Here is a 13,880-nt window from a genome sequence, read left to right as displayed (position 1 = left end):
GAGCGCTCGGTCCTGGACCGGAGGAGGAGGAGGAGGAGGAGGAGGAGGAAGCGGATCGGAGGAGGTGGTGCATAAGGCAGGGCATGGCAATGTTTACGTCTCTAGAAGATCAGCAGTGTCTGTCCATCTGTCCGTTCCCCGCTCCGCTCTGTCCTTCCTCCGCCGCTGGAAGTCATGCACAAGCTGCAGCAAACACCGCGTTCGTCCTTCTCCAAGGTTGATTCTCCATCCTGGAGCTGGAAGCAGCCGCATGGGCGTCTGGGTGCACGGGCTGCAGCTCCGGCTGGCAGGAGGGGCAGACTGGGGTGTTCCCTGGCTGGGACTGAATTATGTATCGCACCCTCTGTTCAACTGTGTGGGGGCGCGCAGCGAGTGCACGTGAGCACAAGTCCTCAGTTCTCAGTGTGATGGAGGGAGAGAGAGAGAGAGAGAGAGAGAGAGATAGAGAGGGTGGGGGGGTGCAGGAAGAGCACGAGCAGCGTGCACTGCCAAGTTCCCAGTCTCTCTGCTCCTTGGCACTACGCACCGATGTCCATTTAATAAACGCATCATTTAAATGTTGCCCTGCTCCTTTCCACACACACACGTGATCAAGATGGTCCAGGATACCTCTCAGCATCATGTATGGTCTTCTGGCAAAATCGGCTGATTGTGAAATGTATTTATTTACAAAAAACTCTTACAAATAGAGCTAGTTGATTAGTGTTGCTTCCTGGCACATCTTATTACACATTTTATTATTGTAGCTTGTTTTATAGTCTGTGTTCCTGGCACATTGTGGCGGAAGTATATTTTCATCTTTCATAATGCAGTTTCACCTAGCCATCAGATGTAGTGGGACACTGCAGTTGAGCGTAGTGTCCAGTTATACTGACACATGAATATGGAGTCCATCTTACACAGGAGATAACATGGCAATAAGTTAATCAGCATTCAGTGCAGTAGATGTGATCACATGGTACACAGGTGGAGCTGGGCTGGCCAAGGAGATGCCTGCACTGACCTCTGGTGGTGGCTCTTAGGAAGCCATCAAGCAGTAATTACACTGAGCTTCAGTCACTGGGATCCCATTTGTCAAAATATGTAGAATGAATATCATCCCTTCAAGTAGTAGTGGTAGTATCTGAGTATGTGAAGAGGAACCAGATGTGCCGTCTTCTGATGCTTTCAAAGGAAAACAAAATAACCAACATGCAGACATGTTTCCACATACATAAAATGGAGAACTTACACAAGAGGTTTGTATTTTTCAAAAGGTAGATTTATTTGTTTTGCCTTTATTACATCTCTATTTACAGTAGTATTCCAACCATCAAATCACTTATCAAAACAAAGCTGTTAGTTTCTTTTCTCACTTTACCAGAGAAATGTTAGGCTCACAGATTTCCCTGTCACAGAGCTTGCAAAGTCAAACAGTCAGCCTCAACCAAAGACATCCAGCATGTGTGTACAGGATGAAGACAGCAGGGAACTAGGGACACATTTTACACAACAGCTTGGTATGATTCCTTAATGGTGTGCTGCATTTGTTACTGACCCACAACTGAAACCTGACTCTCCTTTCCAGCAAAGACAATCTTTTGGCTGTCAACACACACAGTTCACTGCTCCTAAAAAGAACTGACCTCCCCATCACTTTTATTGTTCAGTCTTTCACAACATCACACAGTGCATGTAATCAGGTTCTGAATAACTGTTCAAGAGAATAGGACTTTCAAACCAGGTCTACTCAAAAAGTCATTACAGTGTCATATCTGAATCCTAACTGGAGCAGCTGCCCGTTCTCAGGAGTCAAATTGACATCTGAATAGAGATCGGTGTGTAGCCAAGGTGTGGCTAGTGATTTTAGGGTTAAATAGGTCTGTATCTGGTGGCTACGATGCTGGTTTTTGTGTCTGACTATAACTAGGCTATGAATGCTGTCAAAGGTGCCGCTAGTAAATAATGACACAAATCTAAAAACCTTTCCATGTATTTCTTACTTTGATGATTTTGACATTAAGAGTCTTTTTCTGTTGCTCAGTGTCAAACAGAACTCAGATCCATCCACTGTGCTGCAGCGCTGTGAAACAGTTTAACATGAACACTTACACTGAATGTATATTTCAGTCCCATTTCCCCCTCTTAAGTGGCCCACTAAGGTCTGACATAACTAAGCGGTGACAGGGTTGTATTATAATTAAAAAACACGACAGGAAAATAGTCCAGGATAAAAGTCATGTGTCATGTTTTCAGAAATGCAAAGCAGGACATCATTAAGGAAGGAGAACATGAAGGATGGCTTACTTGATGACATAAGTATCCAGCTGAGGCCCCAGTATGACGCTCAGCTGGGGCTGTTGCTTCTTTCATGAGCACAAAGCTCAGCAGGATATACACCAACTATAAAAACAACCAGGTCAATATTTCAGTTATTGGATGCACATCATGTCCAGCTCTGCCTGGCAACATTAACTCCCCTCCTTACCTCCCAGCACTCTTCCACTAGACTGAAAGCCTCTTCAAACACAACATGCAGCGAAGGACTGCGGATCATTTTCCTATCATATATGATTTAATCAGCGACATCCTGCTGTTGGGTGCACTCTGACAGGAAAAGGGAAAGGTGGGCCTGCAGTTGGATGATACAGAGAATGCAAAATTTTCCCTTTGCATAACCTGACTCACGCTAGTCTTATGCTGAAGGCTGAGGCAATGTTACGGGGAGGGAACAATTCTAGACAACCCAGATGGGACCAGGACTGACAGCGTGTCGGGGGCCTCACTGGGAGGTGACTACTTATGGTTAGAATGTGTAGCCAGCAGGCGGAGCTTTGTCGTCTTTGTTGCTCTCCAGGGAGAAAGGAGGAATGCGAACGTCGAAGTGGGAGCCATCAGTCCTTTCGATGCGAAATGTTCCCCTGAACACAAATAACAGAATGAGCTCAGCACTGCAAGCAGTAAATTGGTGATTGATCAAAACAAACAAGAAGAATATTGTGCACGGGGGGGGGGTCTAAAAATGACAACCAGCAAATCTAATAAGCCAAAAAGTTGTTAGGCCTTTAGAAGATGCACTAAACAGATGCACTAAACAGCAGACATGGGATGTGTGCAACAGTAAACTGGTGTAAGAATGAGTAAACTCACCACATGTGACCACTGGGGGCTTGAAGGGACACATGGCTGCTGTATTGAAAGGCCGGCTGCTCCTTAGACAACACTGGCTCCTGTGATGGCACACCAACACAAGTACAATGTGAAAAGGTTACACAAAGTGCAAGACAACAGTTAGTCAGAGTTCACTTTACTGTTGTCGATGTCATCTTTGCATTTGTGCTGTAGAGCTACACCGGTTCTGTCTACAAAGCAGCAGATAAAAACCACTATCGGGTCCCACATCCAGACAACCTCCTGATTCTAAGCTGGTTTTGAGGTTGTCGTGAGTTCACACTGGAAAGGTGACTAAGTAACGGTGAAACAACACTAAAGAAAATGAAAAATGAACTATTAGATTCTTCTCTTTTGAAGTTTATTTGCAGTGACATCTGATTACATGTATTCTATCATGTCCTGATATTTTTCATACTAACTGCTGAGACTATATGGTATGATACAGTACTGTGTGAGTGTTCCGCTAAATTAGTGATATTTAAAACATGTTAAAAAAGTTAAGAGAGCCCAGGTTAAAAAGATAAAGTAACATAGTGTCCACATGGTCGTGGTCTTGGTACTGGATGTGTGTATATGTGGGTTGTACTAACCCTGCCCACAACCCCACGGCCCCGGACCGTCTCCAGGGTTCCTGACAGGCTGAAGATCCTCCAGTGCCTCTCTCTCAGCTGAACCACCTCACTGCCCATGTTCTCCAGACGGATACAGTATCGCCACTGCAGGAAAACAAACCGCACAAATGTGTTCATACACCGAGTCTGCCTGAACAGGCGACAGTCAACATGAAATATACCAGTGCCAGACTTGCAGCTGGTGTTAATTTCCCACTGTGACTAGCTCCACATGATGTTCCCCACAGATAAAACAAATCTGCTACTCACCCAGTAGACATGGGAGTTCTGGGCCTCCTGAGAACAAGAAATCATTTCCATTAGTGTCTGAGTAGACTGCACAACTAATCAAAACAGAAAAAAAGGCTACAAGAAGGCTGCAGGCCATGGTTTTGATTGGCAGACCCAAAATGACACCGATGCCATTTAGACAGGCTTCAGACTGTGCTTTAAGGCGATCCAGCAGGAACTTCATCTTTCAGAGGCATAATACTGATTCCTGCGTGTCAAGATGCAGTGCTCACTCACCCTCATGCCCATGTAGAAGGGGATGACAGTAACTCGAATGTTCTCGGTGGTCTCCCTGTGGACATCTGAGAGCTCCAGCCAGGGGTGGTTCTTCTCCTGCCACGCCTTCAGGGTGTCTCTGGCTGTGAATGGAGGAGCTACAGGGGAGGAACAAAACACAAAACACTGTACCAGCTACAATGTCAGTGGTGCCCTGGTCAGATCTGAACCAGGGGTGAAACTCCATATGACTTGCTGTATATCATAATCATTCTTTTATGAATATGGTGGCTTGTTCTATTGGGTCATAAAAACGTCCAGCACCACAACTGACCACCACAGCTATTAATCAGTTCTAAACACCTAAAAGTACATAAACTGCATGGAAGATCTGCATGATGCCATCTTTGAGAAGAAGGTTATAAGTTGTGTTATTTACAACTTAGAACTAATATTTGACTTGGGTTGTTATGACTATATAACATCAGTGAAGTAAAAATATGTTTGTTATGAGAATTACAGTAGAAATGTGGCTGTTTATACAGACAGTCACGAGAGTGTCTCTCTGGGCAGTGTAGAAGGTGATGAAGAGTGATGTTGAAAGCTGAAGTGCAGAGTGTAGAGAAGTGCTTACATTTGGCAGGGTTGTACATGAGGAAGCGTTCAAACAGCTCGTGCTGAATGGGGGCCTGCTCTGCAGAGTTATAGGGCAGGATGTCTTCATGGCTCACATAGTCCAGACCTGTAGGAAAGACAAAGACACACAGTCACATGGGCACGGGACACAACGATTATACCGAGCTAGACCGCTAAATGGGATCAAACTTTAAAAATGGTTAACTGGGTGCAGAGGTAAACCATATCCTCAGTAGGAAATATCTTCAGAGTTTGGTTGTAGAAATGAGATATACAGGGCCCCCCTGTGGTATTGTGTGGCCAACATGTCAGTGATGTATCAGTCAAGTCTGTGCCTTCAGACAATAGACTGTGTGTAAAGATGGATGACATGATAGCTCCCCTAAAGTGAAGCCACAACATCTGGATTGCCCCTGGTGGTTGGCTGCAGTAAAGACCATGAACCCACATCCATTCCATGTTAGCAGGCAAAACTAAAAAAATCCAAGTTCACGACAAATGCATTTTTTTCTGCAAGGAACTCATTTTACGTAGTTCTTATTACGCTGGCGTATGTTCAAGTGGTCGTTTTCCTGAGCAGCCACAACATGGGGGTGTGACATCATGATTGACAGCCAACTCTAACCCACGATTGGTTCGGACAGGTGTATGGGTGGGACCACAATACCACAGCCCCGCCCCCAATCTCGACTGCGCAGACTCTGGCTCCAAAAGACTGCGGTGGAGATGAGTCGGCCATCTTTATATGCAGTCTGTGGTTGTGAGTAGTATCTATATGGGTACATACCTGGGATGGCGTACAGGGCTCTGCTGTCATCATGGTTGGCCAGAAAAGTCACTGCCTCCGTTTGGGACCTCTGAGACTGTCAAACACAAAGCAACAGTCACACACCTGATGACAAGGACATGACTGAACCACAGCTAGATTCTACCACAGTGGAGGGCTTTGCTGTCCTGTAACATTTCCACTCAATCTGAATGTACTTACACTGGGTGTCTGCTCAATACTGAGGTCTATTACAACTTCTCTAATGGCAGTAGGAATGAACCTAAAGACCAGTTACATGCTCTTATCAAATATCTGTCCAACAGGTCTGTTTGAATGTGAGAGGAATGTTAGGACTTCATCTGCGCCAGTATGTGTTAATAAAGTGCCCATTATTCATTTAATTTTATTGGTTGGCAAGCGATCATGATGTGTGTGAAATGTCGGGTAGGAGTGTGTGGTCCTGAAGAAAAAAACATTCTGACGTACTATGTGAGGGCAGTCCCTTGTGTCAATCAGGACTTGATAGTAGGTGTGGGTCTTGCCCTTCACCTCCTTAGAGCCGTGGGCTCCTGGGGGTTCAGGTTTGCTGAAGAAAGAGGGCAAGATGGACAAAAATCTCAGTTACACAGGTACACCCACAAACCAAGCCAACAAGGGGCTGTTTGGTGCAGTCTGCAGCCAGGGATGGAGGTTTACCTGTCAGACATGGGAGGTGTGATGTCTCTGTCGTAGAGTCGGGCATGCCAGGGAAACAAGACGATGCCTCTGTAGCCAAACACACTGTGGAGAAACAGCTGAGGAGAGCACAACAACAAGGAGTAATGAGCTATTGTGAGATTATGGATGAGGTTTAATAAAAGCATAAACTAGATAGGATTACAGTCACTTGACAGGATCACGCAAATGTGCTATCATAACAATACAAAGTTACTGATTCATCAAACCTAAAAAACAGATCAGAGTACACGCATAGGACAGTACATTTTATTCATAAATAAGTCTAAGATTGACCAAAATGGTTCTCTAATGAGGGAGAGGGATCCTAGTGAGCTGGAGGTGTGTGTGTGTGTGTGTGTGTGTGTGTGTGTGTGTGTGTGTGTGGGGTGACTGAAAGTGAGTGCGAGTCATACCTGTCCCGTTTCATATTTGCCGTGCTGCTTCACAGCCTCAAACACTCCCACCGTCTCCAAAATCTTCCCTTCAGGCCTGTTCCTGCCAAAATCAGGCAACACCATTACACACTGCACACTCTGTGTGTGTGTGTGTGTGTGTGTGTGTGTGTGTAACCTACTTTAGCCATCAGAAGAATAACATATGATCATCAACATAAAAAGGTCTGTATTCACAACAAGGGGACTGAGATCAAAACAACATGGACCAACACAGCCCATAAGTCCCTGAGGAGCCTCAACAGGAAATCCCACAGCTGTGAACAGAGGCGGCGTGTGGATTTTCCTTCCTATAGAGACGATTTACATTCTGCCCTACAGGAGGGAAAATCCTGCTGCCTCGCTGCAGTCCTAATCTCAATCACAACTTTGACAAGATTGAATAAAACACCTCGACTTGTCAGATGTCAACAAAGAGGAATACTGTTCAACTTAATCTCTATGTCCTCGCAACGACACACACACACACACACACACAGAAAGTACATATTACCACTGACAACAGCTGGTCACTTCAAATAAATAACACGCATACTTCCCTGCTCCCTGCAAAGCTAATCTTCACCACATAGATGAAGAGCAGGGATTAACGAGGTGGATATATGGGCAGGGGGATTTAATATTACACAGGAGGTTGCTTTCAGGTTATTTTCTTATCATGGATATAATGCAAGAATAATCACAAGGTAACCTGATTTTATGACAAGTATATATACAGTCCAACTGAAATTAAATTGCATTTTTTGTCTGCTACGAATATGAATCTGCTGTGGAAACCACTTGTCCTGTGTTCTCCTTTGAGCTATACAGCTAATGTGAGAGAAATGACATTTAGACATGTTAACAAGCATGTAATAATAACAATTAAAATCAATCATTTATAATTGTCACAATTCTCTTATCTATGCATCTGCCTGTTATGGAGCCCATTCATTATTTTGTCAGAAAACAGTACAGATAAAACAATAGCCTGTTTTGTCTGGAGCAACAATCCAAACCCACAGGAGATTCAGTCTTCAAGAAAATAGACAAAGAAATCCAACAAATCCTTACATTTGAGAAGCTGCACAGAAGTGCCCCAAATCATACAGTTGCACCTAAAATGTTTCAACCTCCATTGTAAATTAGGTGCATTGGCAAAATGTATAAACTTCCATCTGTGTTCAATGAACAACTCAAACAAGAACAATTGAAATAGCTCAACAACTAATATTACAGTTTCTCAAAATTCAACACAATATGCCAGTTTTAATGACTACTGCAGTCTGAAAACCATTCAACCCCTTCCTGATAAGCATTTTTAGTACTTACAGTGCATGTACTGGAGTTCAGGTATGGAGGCCCTCAGCATTTAGTATGCCCCTTACTGTAGGAACTGAAACTGAAACCTGATGCCACCAAGTCTTGCTGCAGCTCTTTTGCAGTCACTTGAGGGTTCTTGGCCTCCTGCCTCCTCAGAAGTCTGGTGGCAGCCGTTGACAACTTCTTCTGCAGTTGTCTTTGAAAGTGGCATATTGTGTTGAATTTGTAGAAAGCACCTGTAATATTAGCTGGCTTGAGCTATGTCAAGTGTTGTTATTTCAGTTGTTCATTGAACACAGCTAGAAGTTTATACATTTTGCCAATGCACCTAATTTGCAATGGAGGTTGAATAATTTTAGGTGAAACTGTAGATTGGCATTGTAAAAACATGGTACCGCAGGGCTTTTACTGAGAAGTCTGGATAAAAACTTCTTGAAACATACAGACCTTCATTGAGGCATGTATATTTCATTATTTTACAGATGTGATAAATATAAGATTCTAAAAGTTTACAGTACAAAGTAAAGAACAGCACAGACACCGTGCAGTATTCTCTGAGGATGTTATAATCAATGTTGGCTGATAACTGCGATCAGAGATTAGGTCTATTTCTGCATTATTGTATGCCATCTTAAACAAGAGCTTCCAGTATTTCTTGAATGCAGTATTATAGCTAATGCTATTCACAGGATGTCAAGTAACACTGTGTTCTCTCCTGAGGTGCTGCTGCGGGTCTTTTCTATAGCAATGGATAAAGACAGTGCTGATGTAACTTACAGAGAAAATGGGTTGTTGGATGCAACAAATCTGCTCCTCCTTACTAAAGCAAATGCTGTAGAATTATTGCAACAAAAAATGAGATTGCATGGCGATATACATAAAAATGAGTCTCACATGTCCAGTATCAGCAACAGTTTACTCAGCACAACTAATTTACCAACGCCTGCATGTACTATTGGCTCAGGGAAATATTATTTGTCATGTTTTTATACTAATTATAAGCCCTGGCCCAAAGCCACCTATTAGTGAACCTTCCATTTAAAACTGTGCTCAGTGTTAGAAAGATGTGGTCCTTTGAGTTGAGATGGAGGACCAACCCAGGCCAAGAAGCCCAGGCCCAGCCAGCACACCAGTGACCATAACAAAGACCCAACATCAGCTCAGCCAGACCGTGTTCCAGCTCAGAGCTGGTTGTGATCCTCACCCCTGTTCTCTTCTGACTTGTAAGTCGACTTCAACTTGGGTAACATTATGTACTCTTATCTTATTCTTTTTGTTATATTTCTAGGAAAATTACATCCATAAAACAGGAACTGATCTTCGCTCAATCGACTGCATTAATTATTTTTTCAACATAAGTCACAAAATGTGGCTCAAATACAATTATAGCCACATTCACAGTTTATACTGCTCACCCAGCTGTGCACACCTCTGTCTACCCTGACGGCAGGCACAACGCCATTCCCTCATTGAGCTCACACACTCAGTAAGCTCATATTACAACATTAACCTGCTCTCTGCAGCTAAAGTACGAGTAATGCCTCAAAATGTCAAGACTGCTCTTCAAAACAACTGCTATCAAAACTTTCCCACACTGTAACTGTTCTCCTCTCAGTTTTATTCAAGGACTTCTTCCATGGACCAAGTTAAAAAATGTCTGATTTTCGAGGTATTCCAGTTCTTCCTGAACCTCAAGCACCTTGTGTGGACCCCAGAATCCTGGTATATACCCCACCATATGGTAAGGCACAATGGCAAAGACAGGATAGTCTTTAATTGCCGTGTCCAGTTTGATTGTCCTCCTGCACTGCCCTTATGTCCATTCCTGCTAGGCATCCTCATTTCTGTCAGTAACCTGTTGCAGTGAGCGGGGGCACCAAAGGCACACTACAGATACACCTTCTGCCAGCAGAAACACCACTGCTACACTTTATCTGGCAAAATATGCAGAGATCTGAGGAGCCAAGTGGCAAGTCTGGCATCTTGGGCACAGAGGGATTGGTGTGCCATGCCTGGCACTGCATGTAGGTGGCTGTGAGGCCTCTTGATTGCTTCCCTCCCCCACAGGATCCAAAACAGGCAACGCAGTTCAGCCAGCACTGTCTTTGGGTTTGAGTTTCATCCAAGTCCTGGATGATTGGCTTGGTTGGAGAAAGTTTGAGAACTGACAGTCTGGTGGATAGAACCCAACTTAACTGAGTCATCTATGCCATGCAGTGATATGTTCATGTTCTCTGAGTTTCAGGCCATTAATCTAAACCTTGTGATCCACTGAGATACTGTTCATATTTTTCAAATAGCTTGTTTTGGGTCAGTGCCCAAGGGCACTTCGACATGGTGACTTATAGGAGCCGACCGATTGAGGGACGACCCACTCTACCTCTGAGCCACAGCCGCCCCAATACAGGAGAGACTGCATTAGATGTAAATTATTTCCTACTGAAAGTTTGTCGATCCTTAACACTGTATCAATTATGTGCATCAGTTATGTACTAATGTTTTCACTGTAAATTCTACATATCACAGCACATGGCCTTAGCAGCTCTTCAACACATTGTGAACATGGACTTTTACCTCTGCAATAATCTGAGAAATGCCAATGTCAGAAATACACAGTATGGCCAGAGATAATCAGATCTAAATATAGCCAACACAAAGCAAACCCTGGAACCAGCCGTGGCCAGCAGTTACGGGCATAACAGCAGCTTGTCCTGCCAATAAGTACTGGAACTACTTTTTTTTAGAAGAGTGAAGGCAGGTCATGGTGCCAATGAACTGTCATTATATCGGTGAAAGGTTGGCAACAACAGCAATAAGACTGGAGACATGATTACACAATGGGAGGGTTATATAAACTAAAGTGAGAAACACAAGCTGCTGCTGCTGAGTCACTTCTGTTTTCCAACTTCTGAGGGGCACTCGTCCACCCACCTTAAGTTTCTCTCTTAGAGGATGTATTCTTCAAGTACACTCGGTTGCTCTCTTTCAGTCAGGATCCAACCTGACTTCTGACAGCACCGTCTGTCCCCTTCATTGGCCTTTGATCCATCACAACTTTGTGCTGCTGGTGTGAACGCCAAGCAGACAAGAGCGTAGCTAACAAACATTTCTGCACCACCAACACCCACACAGCAGAGAAAGTCTCTAAAATCTAGACCTTCTTTTTAGAGCTTGTGTCCAGGCTAAATTACTAAAGGATTGTGGGTAATGAGCAGAGTCAACATGGCTGTCCCCATGTTTCTAAGGATAGCACTAAGTCTGTAAGCTCTAATCACATTTCCTGGCTGAGTAAAGCAAAAGAAACAGCTTGGTCATGGTGTGTGGGGTGGATTTCATTTACACAGCAGTCTGAGTCAAAATCATGTGTGGGTGAGTATTGGAATCTGTGCTAATTGTAGATACAACAGCATCCTACAAAACTTACGAGAACAGCTAGACATTGGCATTTTTCGAGATGCTCCCTAAGAAACATTCTCTCTACTAGGTATTTTTATTACATTTTTAATGTAATGTAGAGCACGGGTACTTCTCTCACACACACCAGAGTGACTCGCTTTCACAAAACAGCTGCTAGACTATCACTCACACACACCAACACACACACACCAACACACACACACTAACACACAGGGTAACACAGTGCAATTACGCTCCAAGTGTGGGGTGGAAGAAGTATTCAGGTCCATCTCTTAAGCTAAGGGGAAGATCATTATATATTAATATTGAAGACATCAAAACTATGACAGAAGGCATATGGGTTTATATAGTGAACAAAAAAGTGTTAAATCAGAATAAGTTTTAGATTTTAGATTCTTCAGCTTTTCCTTCATTGGGGGGTCATTGTCCATTGTCCTGAAACAAATGATGGTCCCACTAAAAGCCATCCAGATGGGATGGCATGTCGCTGCAGTACTGTGGTAGCCATGCTGGTTAAATGTGCCTTGGATTTTGAATCACTGACAGTGTCACCAGCAAAGCACCCCCACACCATCACCACACATGTAGAAACCATTTCTACCTTTTCTGCGTCCCGATTTCCACTGGTCTACTGTCCGATCCTTGTGATTCTTGGCCAAAGCAACTCTCTTCTTCCTGTTGTTCTTCCTCAGTACTGGCTTCTTTGTAACAGTTCAGCCCTGAAGGCCTGATCACACAGTCTCCTCTGAACACTTGGTGCTGAGATGTGTCTGCTTACTTGAACTCTGTGAAGCATTTCTGTGGGCTCTAATCTGAGGTGTTCATTGGTGGTTTCTGAGGCTGGTAACTAATGAACTGATCTTCTGCAGCAGAGGTAACTCTTGGTCTTCCTTTCCTGGGGGGTCTTCATAAGAGCCAGTTTCATCATAGTGTTTAATGGTTTCTGTGACTGCCCTTGAGGATACAGATTGACTGACCTTCATTCCTTACAGTAATGGACTGTTTCTCTTTACTCAGTTGAGAGTTCTCGTCACAATATGGATTAGAACAGCAGCCTAATAGGGATGTATAGAGCTGTGAACCAACTCTACCCGTGAACAACACATATGATGGTCTCAAACACATTAATTATTAATACCTACATAGTTTTGATGTCGGCAATATTAATCTACAATGTAATGAACCATTAAGAAAACCCATTGAATGAGAAGGTGTGTCCTTCTTGACTGGTACTGTATTAAGTTGCATAAATTGGAAATACTCAAAGTACGTGTACTTGAATAAATGTTCTTTGTTACAGTCCACCAGTGGTCCTAACCTAGCTTACTGACTATTTACTGCTGCCACTGAAAGATATATTACATCAATAAAAATATTAGCGTAGAGCGTTTCAGACACACAGTTTCAGACACACAGTATTCCACTAAGTTAGACTGGTGCATTCATTTTACATTATAATCAATCTTGAATTATAATCATGCTACTGGTTTTTTTCTTCTTAAACATGGCAGATCATTAAGAATCTTTCCTAACTGGTGTTTGTCTGACTGTGTGCTTTATGCCTCAGCAGGTCCGAGGCAAACAGATCAGGCTAAGTCAGGTGTTGCTCAACCCATGCTGGCTAGTCAACTTGCTAGCTAGTAGACGAGCAGAGGACGACTGTCCTTTTCTCGTTTTCTGCTGCTTAATGTCAGCTCGTCTTTGGACATCATGCTCATAATGCAGACACCAGCGCCAATTGTCTGTCAACTCGACAGCAACGTGGCCAGTGTCTTTATGGTGCCATCTTGAAGAGGTCGTACTTAGCTCAAGTCTTTAGCATATTAGCACTGACATAGCAGGACACTGGCTGCGTCGCTTACCGTGACGACATGAACCTCCTCTGCTGGACGCCGCCGGCCAGGCCGCAAGCTCGGCATTGTAACCGCGGTCTGTACACCTCAAAACCGCTGCTGCTGTCCACGATACTCAGTATTCTGTGTGTGTGTTTCTTGTTGTATTTACTGACGCTGCTCAACAACCCTCTGCGTATTGCACAGGCCGCCATCTTTCCAGCCATGGCACGCTCACACACACACGCACATTTACAGCAGGGTACTGATGTTGCTTTCATGAACGGCCGAAGAGTCGTATTTATAAAAACTATATACTTAGGAAAAGATTTTCTTGCACTCCTTTATTTTTTAATCTCGCTCAGTAGATGGGGTGTTTTCTCTATCAGAGCTATTATTCTAATAGTTAATTGTGGTATATTGTGAGGTTTTTCTGTAGTAAAGTTTTTTTAATTAAATATACAGAGACTCTTACGAGGAGACC

At 43.6% G+C, this 13,880-nt stretch overlaps 1 protein-coding gene across 1 annotated transcript; it reads right to left on the bottom strand.

Moving 5' to 3' along the window:
• Positions 1-1,239: 1,239 nt before the first annotated feature.
• On the bottom strand, positions 1,240-13,628 carry poldip2 (polymerase (DNA-directed), delta interacting protein 2). Its single transcript, XM_070829770.1, has 11 exons — positions 13,427-13,628; positions 6,807-6,882; positions 6,373-6,470; positions 6,163-6,262; positions 5,695-5,770; positions 4,906-5,013; positions 4,293-4,429; positions 4,035-4,061; positions 3,744-3,869; positions 3,130-3,209; positions 1,240-2,900 (listed from the first exon to the last, which is right to left on the bottom strand). The coding sequence occupies exons 1-11, from the start codon at positions 13,621-13,623 to the stop codon at positions 2,786-2,788; spliced, it is 1,140 nt and encodes a 379-aa protein (XP_070685871.1). The 5' UTR covers positions 13,624-13,628; the 3' UTR covers positions 1,240-2,785.
• Positions 13,629-13,880: the final 252 nt, after the last annotated feature.

This window comes from Pempheris klunzingeri, chromosome 4, assembly GCF_042242105.1.
Source record: "Pempheris klunzingeri isolate RE-2024b chromosome 4, fPemKlu1.hap1, whole genome shotgun sequence".
Classification (NCBI taxonomy): Eukaryota; Metazoa; Chordata; class Actinopteri; order Acropomatiformes; family Pempheridae; genus Pempheris; species Pempheris klunzingeri.
The sequence above is the reverse complement of the archived record's forward strand: the minus strand, read 5'-3'. Positions and strand labels throughout refer to the sequence as shown.

What these genes read in the sequence shown, in the direction of transcription:
- poldip2 (XM_070829770.1), bottom strand. Translation starts at nt 13,623, where the DNA reads ATGGCTGGAAAGATGGCGGCCTGTGCAATACGCAGAGGGTTGTTGAGC. An exon ending in GCAAATATGAAACGGGACAG is followed by an intron (nt 6,471 to 6,806) that starts GTATGACTCGCA and finishes TGCTCTCCTCAG; the next exon opens with CTGTTTCTCCACAGTGTGTT. An exon ending in AGCCCTGTACGCCATCCCAG is followed by an intron (nt 5,014 to 5,694) that starts GTATGTACCCAT and finishes TCTTTCCTACAG; the next exon opens with GTCTGGACTATGTGAGCCAT.